At 40.8% G+C, this 13,535-nt stretch overlaps 1 protein-coding gene across 5 annotated transcripts in view; it reads right to left on the reverse strand.

Annotated features, from left to right (window-relative positions):
- ARHGEF28 (Rho guanine nucleotide exchange factor 28) overlaps window positions 1-13,535 on the reverse strand; it is a 317,945-nt gene that overhangs the window by 63,248 nt on the left and 241,162 nt on the right. For all 5 annotated transcript variants that reach the window (XM_040450927.1, XM_040450934.1, XM_040450917.1 and 2 more), the window contains 6 exons: window positions 13,085-13,140; window positions 11,994-12,042; window positions 9,788-9,932; window positions 9,583-9,710; window positions 8,022-8,162; window positions 5,043-5,290 (listed from right to left, as the gene is read on the reverse strand). In XM_040450927.1, coding sequence (XP_040306861.1) covers window positions 5,043-5,290; window positions 8,022-8,162; window positions 9,583-9,710; window positions 9,788-9,932; window positions 11,994-12,042; window positions 13,085-13,140 — 767 coding nt within the window. The remainder of the gene's footprint in view (window positions 1-5,042; window positions 5,291-8,021; window positions 8,163-9,582; window positions 9,711-9,787; window positions 9,933-11,993; window positions 12,043-13,084; window positions 13,141-13,535) is intronic.

The raw sequence follows: 13,535 nt of genomic DNA on the forward strand, positions 1-13,535 counted from the left end.
AAAGAAAGAAAGAAAGAAAGAAAGAAAGAAAGAAAGAAAGAAAGAAAGAAAGAAAGAAAGAAAACTTAAGTACAAATCTAACAAGATACATACAGGCCTCATATGCTGAAAACTATACAGTGCTAGTAAAAAAAAAAAAATCAAAGAAGATGTAAATCAATGGAGGGAGAGAGATACCATATTCATAGACTGGGAGCCTCAAGATAGTAAAGATATCATTTTTCCCAAAATGATATACAAGTTTAATGCAATCCTCGTTAGAATCCCAGCAAGTTTTTAAATACAGACATGATTATTCTAGAATTTATAGAAAAAAATAGAATAGCTAAAAAAATTTTTGAAAACCAATTAAGTAGAAGGACTCAGTCCACCCAATTTCAAGATTGATTATATAGCTACAAGAATTAAGACTATGTGAAATAATGGACACATAGATCAGTGGAACAGAACAGGAACCCAAAATGCCCAATGGAATCTTGACAGGGGAGCAAAGGCAATTCAATGAAGGAAGGATGGCTCTTCTAACAAAGGGGGAAAAGCATTGGGGGAAATGGACATCCAGAGACTGAAAACAAGAAGTGAATCTTGACCTGTGTCTCATATTCTAAACAAAAATTAACTCAAAATGGACTACAGACTTAAATGTAAAACATAAAACTGTAAAACTTTTAGAAAAAAAAAATGGGAGAAAATCTTTTGAGATCTCAGTCTAGACAAAAAGTTCTTAGATTTGACACCAAAAGCATGACCCTTACAAGGAAAAACCGAAATAATGGACTTCATCAAACTCAGAAAATGAGAAAATAAGTTACAGACTTCATGTCTGCAAATCACATACCTGACAGATGACTAGCACCTAGACTACATAAAGAAACTGCAATATTCAATAGTAAGAAAACAAACAATCCCATTAGAAAACGGGCAAAAGACAGGAGCTAACCTTTCATCAAAGAGGATATACACAGGGCAGATAAGGACATGAAAGATGTTTAACATCATCAGCTATGGGGGAATTATAACTTAAACCACGATGACTTATCATTACATATCTTTCAGGATAGGTAAAATTAAAAAAATAGTAACACCACCAAGTACTAGTGAGAATGCAGAAAAACTGGATTATTGTACATTGTTTACAGGGATGTACAATAATACAATCACTCTGGAAAACAGTTGGCAGTTTCTTACAAAATTAAGCATGCAACCACCCTGCAAGTCATGAATTGGGACCCCAGACATTTATCCCAGAGAACTGAAAAACTTAAGTTTACACACAAATCTGTACATGAATGTTTAAAATAGCTTTACTTCTGGGGCACCTGGGTGGCTCAGACAGGTAAGCGTCCAACTCTTGATTTCGGCTCAGGTCAAGATCTCACAGTTCACGAGTTTGAGCCCCACATCAGGCTCTGCCCTGAGAGCTCAGGGCCTGCTTGGGATTCTCTCTCACCTCTGTGACCCTCCCCTGCTCACAGTTGCTCTTTCTCTCTCTCAAAATAAATAAACATTAAAATTTTTTTTTAAAAAACCAGCTTTACTTCTAATAGCCAAGGACTAGAAATAGCCAGATGTCCTTCTACAAGTGAGTGATTAAACACACGTGGTATTTCCATACCACAGACTACTACTCAACAATAAAAAGGAATGAACCACTGAACTACCCAACCACCTAGATGATTCTTTTTTAATTGGCTGAAAGAAGCCAATCCAAGGGAGATTACATAGTACATATGTAATTTATATGTAACACACATGTAATTTATCTAACATTACTGAAATGACAAAATTACAGAAATAGAGATTAGTTGTTGCCAGCAATTAAGGAGGTGGGCGCGGGAGGGAAGTAGGTGTGGCTATAAAGTAGCCAGACAAGCAAGTACTTGTGATGACGGAAATGGTCTGTGACTTGATTGAATCATTGTCAGTATCCTGATTACGATACTATAATTTTGCATAATGTTAGCATCGGGGAAAAATAATAATTTAAAAAATTAAATATTTTGATTTTTTTTTTAATTGTCTGCATGTTTATTTATTTTTGAAGGAGAGAGAGAGACAGAGTGCAAGCTGGGGAGGGGCAGGGAGAGGGAGACACAGAATCCGAAGCAGGCTCCAGGCTCTGAGCTGGCAGCACAGAGCTCAATGTGGGGCCTCCAACTCACAAATCATGAGATCATGACCTGAGCTGAAGCCAGATGCTTAACCAACTGAAAGAGCCACATAGGCACCCCCAAAATTAAAAAAATTTAAATGCCAAATCCCAGGTCCCACCCCAAACCTATCAAAACAAAACCACTAGGGTGTTGGAACACAGAAGTCTTCATTTTTAACAGGCTTCAGGAGATTCTTATGTACCTGAAGTTGGCAAACTATGGCTTGATATCAATCATGTTCCTCATACTCATCATTTCGAACCAACACAACATTTCCACTGACTCAATTAGCATCACATTCCAGTCTCGCCTCCTGAATAAGGTTCTCCATGGCTAAAAAGTGAGGGATTCCTTTGGCTTCTTCTCTCCTACATCCCTTAAACAGCTAATGCTTCCTTGGTTCCCACACCTGCATCCCTTGTCTGAGGATGTAGCTAGTGTGCTCCCTCGGGAAACAACTTTTTACGGTACTGGGAGGAGACCCCTTGCCACCCCCACTATGCATGCCAACAACAGAAATGCCAAAGGAGGCTTAAAACCCTTTTCTCTGAATAACCAAGAATCTCTCCCCGAAGGAGAAGGGTGCACTTCATCCAAAAGCAGCACACCAGGCTCATCCTATGTGACAGCCAACTTCCCAAACCTCGTTCTCAATGTCAGTCCTGCTTCTACACACGATTAAATAAAAACAGAATGGGTAGAGATATAAAACATGGTAAATACAAACATATGAACAAAAGTGTTCTAAATGAGAATTTTTTTTTAATTTTTTTTTTAACGTTTATTTACCTTTGAGACAGAGAGAGACAGAGCATGAACGGGGGAGGGGCAGAGAGAGAGGGAGACACAGAACCGGAAGCAGGCTCCAGGCTCTGAGCCATCAGCCCAGAGCCTGATGCGGGGCTCGAACTCACAGACTGCGAGATTGTGACCTGAGATGAAGTCGGTGCTTAACCGACTGAGCCACCCAGGTGCCCCTAAATGAGAATTTAAAAATACAGCATTTCTATCAAGAAAAGAGATGTAAATAATTTCAAATGACAAAACAAAAAAATCTCGTACTTCAGTTTTGAACGCACTCAAATTGAAGTTCACAGACACATTTTTACATTTTTACTCAAATTGTCTTACAAAGGACTTTACAGTCTCTTGGCATTATATGTTTCAGATGAATTATGAGGCAGGTCTATGACTTTATAGATGATCTGCAAAGCAGATTACTCTTTGATTAAAAACTTGTAGGGGGCGCATGGGTGGCTCAGTTGGTTAAGTGTCTGACTTGGTTTCGGCTCAGTTCATGATGTCACGGTTTCCTGATTTCCAGCCCTACATGTGCCTCTGTGCTAACAGTATAGAGCCTGCTTGGGATTCTCTCTCTCCCTCTCTCTCTCTGCCCCTCCCCCAATCGTGGTGTCTCTGTCTCTCTCAAAAATAAACAACCATAAATTTAAAAAATAAAATAAAATAAAATAAAATAAAATAAAATAAAATAAAATAAAATAAAATAAAATAAAATAAAAACTGGTTACTGATGTGGCTTTTTACATCCTTAGACATGGAGAAGCAGTTACTGCACAATTAAGTGGGGTTTTTGTTTTGTGCCTCAAAAGTATCTGTATTTAAGTACATTTGTATCAATGACCTTAACTCCCCCATTTTTAGTAAATGAACCAACAGCTGAACTCTGTTATTGTGGGCTACAGGGTGAAATGGTTTCAAAATCAGTCTTTTGGAGAAGATGACATTGTGGAATTTATCTAGAGAAAGTCAAATGAAGGTAAGAAAGGATGCATCTCCATGCCTTTCCCCAAGCTCTACAAGGGACCGCAAAACGTGGCACTCAAGTGAATTTCTGGCATTTTGTTCCTAAGGGGTCCATTCATTCAATAACATTCATGGTACCAAGCACTGTTCTAGGTGCTGAAATACAGTAGTCATCAAATTGATAAGAATCCCTGCTTTACTGGGACCTAAAACCTAGTGATGATAAAAAGCTTCTGCAGATGTCACTATGGAGGCCTCGAGAAATCATATCCCTAATTCATTGTTAAAAGAGCAGATTGTGATTTAAATCCCAGTTATGCTACTTAGGAGATGTGTGAACTTGACTAAGTTATTACTTTCCCCATGAGTCAGTTTCTGTATTTGTACAATGGAGAAGATAAGATTTACCTTATAGAGGTGTGCAGGTAAAGGAGGTTATTTACATGGAGGTACCCTCAAAGGGCTTGCCCTATTGTGATCACGGAGGGTATGCTACTTAACTTCTCTATTAGCAGGTTTTTTTTCATAGAAAAGCCCTTTCAAAGAGACCAGAGGGCCAAAAGGAATTATCAGTTTTGGTTTTCTTATCTATTAGTAGAGTCACACAAACCATTCTCATGATGCTTCAACCATCCAGAGCACCTAAAACTGTCTCCTTTTAGTGAGATTTGCTGTCTTGTCCCCCCAGGCGTGAACACCAAGGCTTTAATGATAACAGATCTTCCTCACTCTTCCTAAGATGAGCCAGCATCTGTCTTGCAGATACTGCCATGACCATCACAGGCTCGGGGGGGGGAGGGGGGGGGGGAACGTGTTATCATAGATCAAAAAGTCTAAGCAGAATTTTCCTAATAGACTTATTTATGGCTGTGACTCCTGGTGGAGACAGTGACAAGGATGATTCTACCAGGTTTGGAGACACACACAAGTCAGTCCCTGGCTGTCAAAGCTCTTGGCTATCAGGCACACAAAGGCATATCCAACAGAAGAAAACCAAGCAATCCCATCTGCCAATAATGGTTTAAAAAAAAAAAATCAATTCCAGTTCTTCATAGGCTTTCACATTGTGGAAAGTCTGCAAACCTCCAGGTGTTTGACGTTAGGGCCTTTAAAAACCTCTCTCACCTGTTGTACCAGAATATCTCCAATGCGATTGATGATGAAATTTCTGTCATCACCAGCACAGGACTCCTGCCTTCGCTCCTTCATACTAGAAAAGAAATGCCTGTGGATTTCAAGTAACTCATCTAAGCAAGGAAAGATTTTATCCACGGTGCTGTGATCAAGCTGGAGCTCCTCCTTCATCCCTTTCCTGAAGATCTCGGACATGATGAGCAGGGTCTGGATGTGATGCATCTCTGTTTGCATCAGCTCTGAAACACATGCGCAGACACAAGCTTTAATGAGCAAGTACTCCACCCACTGACATTAGTGGCTAAACACTAAACGTTATACAAATTAAACAAAACCAAAAAACAAAAAAAGAGGTGATGTTTTGGAACAATGATATTCCTCCACCATAAAAGTCAGCATTGACTCAACAATTAATGCAAGCTCGAAATACTAAACCATTTTCTTTTTTCCAGATATGCGAAAATGATACACATAAGTGAAGTCCCATACATAAGAATCCCGTTCATCTAAAACTGAGACATAATTAGCTAGCAAAATGTAATGAACTAGGCACCTTTAGCTAGGAACCAGGTCTTCCATTCCCCTAAACGCTCTATGAAAATATAACTTAGTTTGCCTGGTTTTTTTCTTTCTTTCTTTTTTGGCTTTTTGGTTTTTGCATTGAGTAGCAGCACTCCATTAAATTAAACTGAATTGAAATAATAAGGCTCCTTAATGCATGTAACAGTCATTGGATCTGTTGCCAAAATTCCACTTTCTCCAGGAGAAAAAAAAAAGCGTGATGATCAAGGAAGAGAAACCATGGAGAAAATGAAAAGACAGCCCAGAGAATGAGAGAATGTCACATGCTATCTCAAGGCCTCCATGGTTGCTGTTCCAACCACCTGGTATGTTTTCTCCCCAGATCTAACTCCTTCCCCAAGTCCCCCAGCTCTCTTGAAGTATTACTGGTCTCTCAAATCTCCCTGTAGACCCCAACATTTAATACCCATGTCCCCGTGTTCGATATGGCCCACTACTCTGTTTTCTTCTCAGCACTTACCACACACACTCTATTGAGTATTTTACAGATTTTCTGTCCTACACTGTAGTGTCTCCCCCCAACAAGTTCACACGAGAAGAAAATCTGTACATTTTGTTCACGGCTATTTCCCTGGTTTCTAGACTTAATGCCTGGCATACAAGAGGGGCTAATACCGGTGCTAATACTCCCAAGGGCAGGCCTAGGGAGACAGATCAGACTTTTTATGTTGGAGGAGCCCATAGACAGAAACTAGGGGGGGAGGAATTTCAGATCTTAGCACAGATGAACAGAATTCAAAGGCAATGTCTACAGAAAGAGAGAACTTCTACCAAGTGGAGATGTTCAAGAAAAATGTGTATGATCAGGTTGCACGGCTATGGCAATGATGATGTAAATACCACAAGGAACATGGAAACAATGACCTTGATTTTCACACAACAATTTTTAATAAAGTGTGCCTGCCAATGACACTATTAAGCTTCTAAGGAAACAGCAGTATTGGGATTTCCAGTAAACGGACTGAAAAAAAAAAAAAAAAGGCAATGCAAGAAAAATATCTCAAAAGGGACTTGCGTCCAGAGATGAAAAAGATCTATTACAACTCAAGAGTAAAAAGACAAAAAACAAAAAGCCCACTTCAATATGTGCGAAAGATTTGAAAAGCTATTTCTCCAAAGATATAGACAGATGACCAATAAGCACATGGAAAGATGTTTGACCTGATTAGCCAGCAGGAACATGCACATCAAAACCAAAATGGGACACCACGTGACACACACTAGGCAAACTGTGATAAAAAGGGTGGGCGATAACGAAGAGTTAGTAAGGCTGTGGGGAAAGCAAAATCCTCAGTACCTCACTGGCAGGCATGCCAACCTGTGCAGCTGCTTTGGAAAACAGTCTGGCAGTTCGTCTTAAGGTTAAACGTAAAGTTACTACATGATCCAAAAAGTGCAAACGGCCCAAAAGGACCCTCAACTGCTAAAATGACCTTTGACGGATAATACAACAAAATGTAGTATATTTACAATGAAATAACATACAGCCATAAAAAGGAATGAAGTATTGATAAACAGTAAGGATGAACCTCAAAAACAATACACCAAGCGAAAGAAACCCATCTGCCCTACATGAAAGTACGTGAAAATTTCCCGTGGTTCTTAAAAGAGAAGTAAAGTTGTATAGGCCACATTTAAGTAAACTTTAAAACGTCTGAGACATAAAATTTGCTTTGCACCAGGTACATACGATGCCTCAGGTAAGCCTCACAACAGTTAGACCTGAATATCATTATCCTCATTTAAAAAGCAAATTTTTTTGATGTTTATTTATTTTGGGGAGAGACAGAGAGAGAGACAGAGCTTGAGCATGGGCAGGGTGGAGAGAGAAGGAGACACAGAATCTGAAACAGGCTCCAGTCCCTGAGCTGTCAGCACAGAGCCCGACGCGGGGCTTGAACTCACAAACTGTGAGATCATGACCTGAGCCAAAGTCAGATGCCTAACCAACTGAGCCACCCAGGCGCCCCATTGTTATCCCCATTTTAAAGACAGAGAAACTGGGGCGCCTGGGTGGCTCAGTCGGTTAAGCGTCCAACTTCGGCTCAGGTCATGATCTCGCAGTCCGTGGGTTCGAGCCCCACGTCAGGCTCTGTGCTGACAGCTCAGAGCCTGGAGCCTGTTTCAGATTCTGTGTCTCCCTCTTTCTCTGACCTTCCCTTGTTCATGCTCTCTGTCTCAAAAATAAATGTCAAAAAAAAAAAAATTTTTTTTTTAAATAAAGACAGAGAAACTAAGATCCAGGCAAGTTAAATCATCTATCTGAGACCAAGTAGATAAAAAGAGAGAGAACAAGGATTTGAACCCAGGTCCGGAGGACTGCAAATTTCATGCTCTTTCCCCTATACCACAATGCATCAGCCCCAAGAGCATATTTTAAATGCTTACCAAAAATGACATCCTGTCTTTTGATGACATCCTTCCCCTGCTTACTGCAAAACGAGGGATCCACCACCAGGCTCCAAGATTCTGCCTCCAGCTCCTGGGCATCACTGCTGAGGTCACTCCACAGAGAAGAATCCACGACATCTAGGATGTAGGTAGAACAGAGAAGCCAGAAGTGGAGTCACACACAAAACACACAGGAAATAAACCTACTGTCAACACAGAAACAACTAAGCCAAAATACTGTTGATGTGGAGAAGAAACCCCTGAAAACCAAAGTGGTGAAAGGGTCCAAGTCAAGGCAGCTCTCATGAAAGCAAAGAATCATTAAAACAGTGATGGTTTATGTGAGCAGGGGGGGAAAAAAAAGACATTTAAAGATTCTTTTCTTTGTTTGGGCGTGCTGTACTATAGTTTTATTTTTGGTAACCTTTTGAGTCCATAAAATGATTACAGAATCTTGAACACACAATTTCTTTTGCCCCAGGGAACTCTGTACTGTTTACTCATATCTGAATGTTGTCTTTGCTCTTGATGTGGCTTGCTGTCCTTAATATAAACATGAAAGCAGGGTACACGGGCTCAAGTCCTATGAGTACAGTTTTTTTTTTTTTTTGGTTTTTTTTTTTTGCAGAGCTTGACATCACACACACACACACACACACACACACACACCCCTTCTAGGAAAACTAAATCCTACATGCCCAAACAGCATTCCTTAGACAGAGTCCAGCTCAGTCGAGATGAGACAACAATGGATTTAAAGATCCAAGTTCAAAATAAAAGCAAAAGATTCCCTGGGCAGTGTCCACTCTTTTCTCTTGTCACTGCTCTCCTTTCCTTGGGTCCTCCTTCACTGATTGATATAGCTTGGATACAACATGCAGTTCACCAGAATAAATCCTATCTTACAAAATATGCTTTAAAACATGCTTTTATTCCTCTAGAAGTAGAGGGTAACAGATAGTGGTAAGTATCTCAGAAATCTAGGTGAGTACCCTCTTAACTGAGTGTGTGTGTGTGTGTGTGTGTGTGTGTGTGTATAAATTTTTATTTATTTTTGAGAGAGAGAGAGAGCATGAGCAGGGGAGGGGCAGAGAGAGAGAGAGAGAGAGAGACAGAATCAAAAGGAGGCTCCAGGCTGTGAACACAGAGCCTGACGGCGGGCTCGAATTCACAAACTGAGATCATGGCCTAAGCCCAAGTCGGACGCGTAACCGACTGAGCCACCCAGGCACCCCATAACTAAGTATATATTTTTAATGTACGATCCTGATTCTAATTCATCAGTAGTTCTAGAGCTTTTTAAACAACAACAAGCACAGAATGTATTTCATTCTCTTATCTTTATGACATGTCTATTCAATACATCATTTATACTCAGTCACTACGTGGGAGTATCCACTATGGTTAAATTTTCCTTCTTTTATCAAAAGAACCTATACCAAAAAGACACCATGAAACAGAATTCTTTTTTAAGAAAAAAGAGTGTTTCAATTTTACATCCTTCAGAAAATATTCCACTTGGCAATTCACCACAGAAACAAACGTGTCTTCTCCTCACCTTCCATTAAAAAGGACTCCGTGGAAGGAGAAGAGCCCATAGACTGTAAAACCTCATCGGAATGAGACCTGCTTCTCCAGTTGTTCCCGTCACTCTCAGACTCCAAGGATAGCCCTGACCTTCTGAAGCTGGAGGAGAGAGACAGAAGAGTCAGCTCCAATGGTGGCTCTGAGATATTAAGATGAGAAATCACATTAAGCCTTACCTTTCCAAAGTAGTGCCTGGAACACTTCTGGACAATGGATGGACCTGCACTGAAGTTTCTTTTCTCCCAGTGGGCAATCCAATAGGCATGGAGGAAGAAGGGTGCAAGGAGAGACCAGGTTGCGGGATGTCTCGGAATGAAGAATCTAGAAATCAAAATGAGCGCTTCACGTGATTTTCACAGAGGGCAGTAATTACCAGCAGTCATGTAAAAAGCCAAGAAGCGAAACACTCGAATGGCTGCTTCTAATACATCACATGCCCAGCCTTGAAACCAGTCTTCTTGCCACATCCTGACACCTGCTTCAAATGTCCCTTCCATTTCACACCCTCCTGACAGCCATGTGGCAGACCTGCTTTGGCATATCCACTTGGAGACTGGGCAGCTGGGATTACACAAACAAGAAAATGGAATGGGGAAACACTGAGACAGCTTTCCCATAAACCACTGCTTGTACTCCTTAGAGCCAGCTTTAAATAGATCCAAGGTGTTATTAGCACTATTAGGATGCATATTGTATGTATAAACAGTCATACACACACATGGCATGTCAGTGGATTGGAATGATGCTGGGGAGTCTATTCTTTATGGGTGATAACTTCAGGCAAATGAAACCTCCAAGTCAAGCTGAGCTCTTCTCTGTCACGTACTGAATGAAAACCAAAGGGTGCTTCAATGCCTTTCTCGTCGATTCTAAATTGTGACAGGCATATATGGTTTTACATTTGATGTGTACCATACATGACCTCGGAAAACATTTCAGTCTTAACAGTTTCAGAGATATAGCAAACACCTTCTCAAGTAAAGGAGAATGAATACTTATATAGAGCCCCGGAATATCATGAAGGATTTCATACATGTGTGATTTGGTTTTATCTTCATGGCTTCCAAGTACAGAGATGGAATTTTTATCAGTTATAAGATGCTTTATATCTTCTTTTTAAATTTTTTTTCATGCTTATTTATCTTTGAGAGAGACAGAGAGTGAGTGAGCAAGTGCGGGGGAGGGGCAGAGAGAGAGGGAGACACAGAATCCGAAGCAGGCTCCAGGCTTTGAGCTGTCAGCACAGAGCCCGATGCAGGGCTCGAACCCATAAACTATGAGATCATGACCTGAGCCAAAGTCAGATGTTCAACTGACTGAGCCACCCAGGCGCCCCAAGATGCTTTATATTTTCATGCTTAACCTTATGAAATTGAGAAGAGCCTCACAACTACAATCAAAGGGACTTCTGCCAAAGCAGAGGGTAAGTGATGTCACAGCTGTTACCGTCTGCACAAGCGGCATCTATGTAACATCACATCCAATCTCATGTCATCATAAGTCTGCATATTTTATTGTCCCCTGATTCAGGTGATTGTGGAAACACTGGTCACACTGTTGGAGCATTAAAATGGAAAGTGACCCCAAACTTAAAAATGCCTGTCATATGGAAAGCAGTGCAGTATTTGAGGCAGAACAAATTCCAAAATCTGTCACAATAGATGAAAGGATTTTCCAATTTAGGAGATTATGGTCCCTGGTTCTTGCGTGCAATATAAACTACTTTCAGAGGCTGCTGATTACTTCCAAAAGAAATTGTTTAAAGTTAAGCAATAAATTTAAGCAATTCAAGGAAAAAACATAAGCACCAAGACTAGCCCTATGCGAGGAAAATGCCAGCATGCCTTGAGATTTCAGTCATGCTAAAGGAGCTGATAAGATCCCAGCCTCAAGCCCAACTAATAAAGCAGGACCAGGTCCCTAGAATAATGGACATCAGGGACTATAGACTCCCAACTTGAGGATTCTATCCCTCACCTTGATTCTGAAGAAGTATGTGATAGGTATTTGTATAGGTAAATGGGGCTTACTGCTAGGAAAACAAAGTTATGTACATCTAATGTCATAGCTCTCTTTTCCCCCGAAGGTTGTTATTAAATCAATAGCGCATATTACACTACATCATATCTTATAATTGAGACAATATCCTAATAGGTCCCCCCATATAGTCCTCCTTAAAATATCATGTAGTACATACAGAACAAAGGTTATTAGGCTGGCATGGAAGTTTATACTGTTCTTGACCTCCTTGTAAGTAAATATTACACTAACCGTGTGTTAGGAAGGAAGAAGTAATTGGGCAAAGGAAGTAACAAAGGAGCAGGTATTTTACACTGGAACAAAGTATGATATGTATGCAATTGTCATTTCTATGTCACTTACTTCCAAGGGTGGTCTGCAGCTTGTTCTTGTTATGTTTCTCTTGGAATTTCTAATAAAGAACATTGGAAACATGGAAAATAAGATTAAATTCCATTTGACTACAAGAATGTCCACCCAGTTATACAGGATTCTTATCTGTATCATTTCAAACCAAGAATTCAAAGCAAAAGACACTAAAAGCAACAAAGAAACAAGTTATAATGATGAGATGTGCAATGATGAGTTGTAATGAGGGCGTACCTCATGAACACATCTCATGAATATCCCAGCTTTATTTAACATCTATGGCAACTAGAAATGTCCAACATGTGCGTCCAGCCTGAGGCTGAGAGAGGAATTCCTGTCGGTGCTGCCTTTCTCCCACTTGCTCTTCCTACTCTTGGCTACTCTTCCTGTCTACAGGACACAACACCCCTGGCTGCTGAAACATCATCCTTAACTCTGTGACCTGACGCGACGTGTGTTTCCATTGATCACAGAAGTTAGAGACCCCAAGGTTCCCCCTGAAGTGTCGGCATGCTCACTCGCATTTCTAACAGGACGTTTGAGTGGGAAACAAAGGAAGAGATGGGACACATGTGCCCGTTCCCTCAAGCCCACTCCCAAACTCAGAGAACATCCCTTTATTCTAGCGGGCCTCACAGTACGGTCCCAGCACAGCAGTACCACCTGGGAACTTGTTAAAAATACAAATTCTCCGACCCCACCTGGACTCTACCGGATCAGCAATTCTGAGAATGGGGCTCAGAAATGGGTCTTCCGGGTGTGATGCTGATATTTTCTATTTGAGAATTACTGCTCTAGACTTCATACCCTTATGCTTAAGGTCTGCACTCATAAACCGAGCCCGTCTCGACAGAAAGGCTAACCCACTTCCACCTTGCGACACAGGTGGCCACATCTGAGCTTTTCCTACTTCCAAAGGGACATAGTTAAGGCAACGACCGTGCACTTAGAACCCGTGTTCTTTTATCACTATAATGATCACTTTAGAAACAAATCTAGACCATGATAAAAAAAAATAAGAACCTAAACAGATAACAGGAAGCAACAGAGCTATATATGCACATGAAAAACAAACGAGAGATTACCTTGGTACATGGAGGGGCACCGTCTTTACAGCCCTTGTGTACATTTGCATTACAGTCTGAAAGGGAAGAATGAGTAAGGCCACACTGTGCGTTTGCTGGTCGCGGTAAAAATAGCGTATAAAAATATTTAGAAAATATAGGGGAAAAAATAACTAAATCACAGGCAGCCCCACCACTCGAGCACAAGCACATGGCTAATGTTTTCATTTCCTTGGAGATATTTTTCCCCTTCTGCCGCAGTCTTACCAATTACGAAACCTGCAATTATATGGGATATACACTCTGAGAACTCATTGACTACTATACGCCCGACACTGCAATGGATTTCTGATATCCGGCTGGCGGCAAGTGCCCGCTCCCACGCCAGGTAAAATGCCTTGCAAAATGAAAGAAGGAAGACTCACACAGTGCTGAAAATAAAGTCCTGTCAGCCTCCGACAGGAAATCCTGC

The sequence above is a fragment of the Herpailurus yagouaroundi genome, unplaced genomic scaffold, assembly GCF_014898765.1.
Source record: "Herpailurus yagouaroundi ecotype Mexico unplaced genomic scaffold, PumYag 29, whole genome shotgun sequence".
Classification (NCBI taxonomy): domain Eukaryota; kingdom Metazoa; phylum Chordata; class Mammalia; order Carnivora; family Felidae; genus Herpailurus; species Herpailurus yagouaroundi.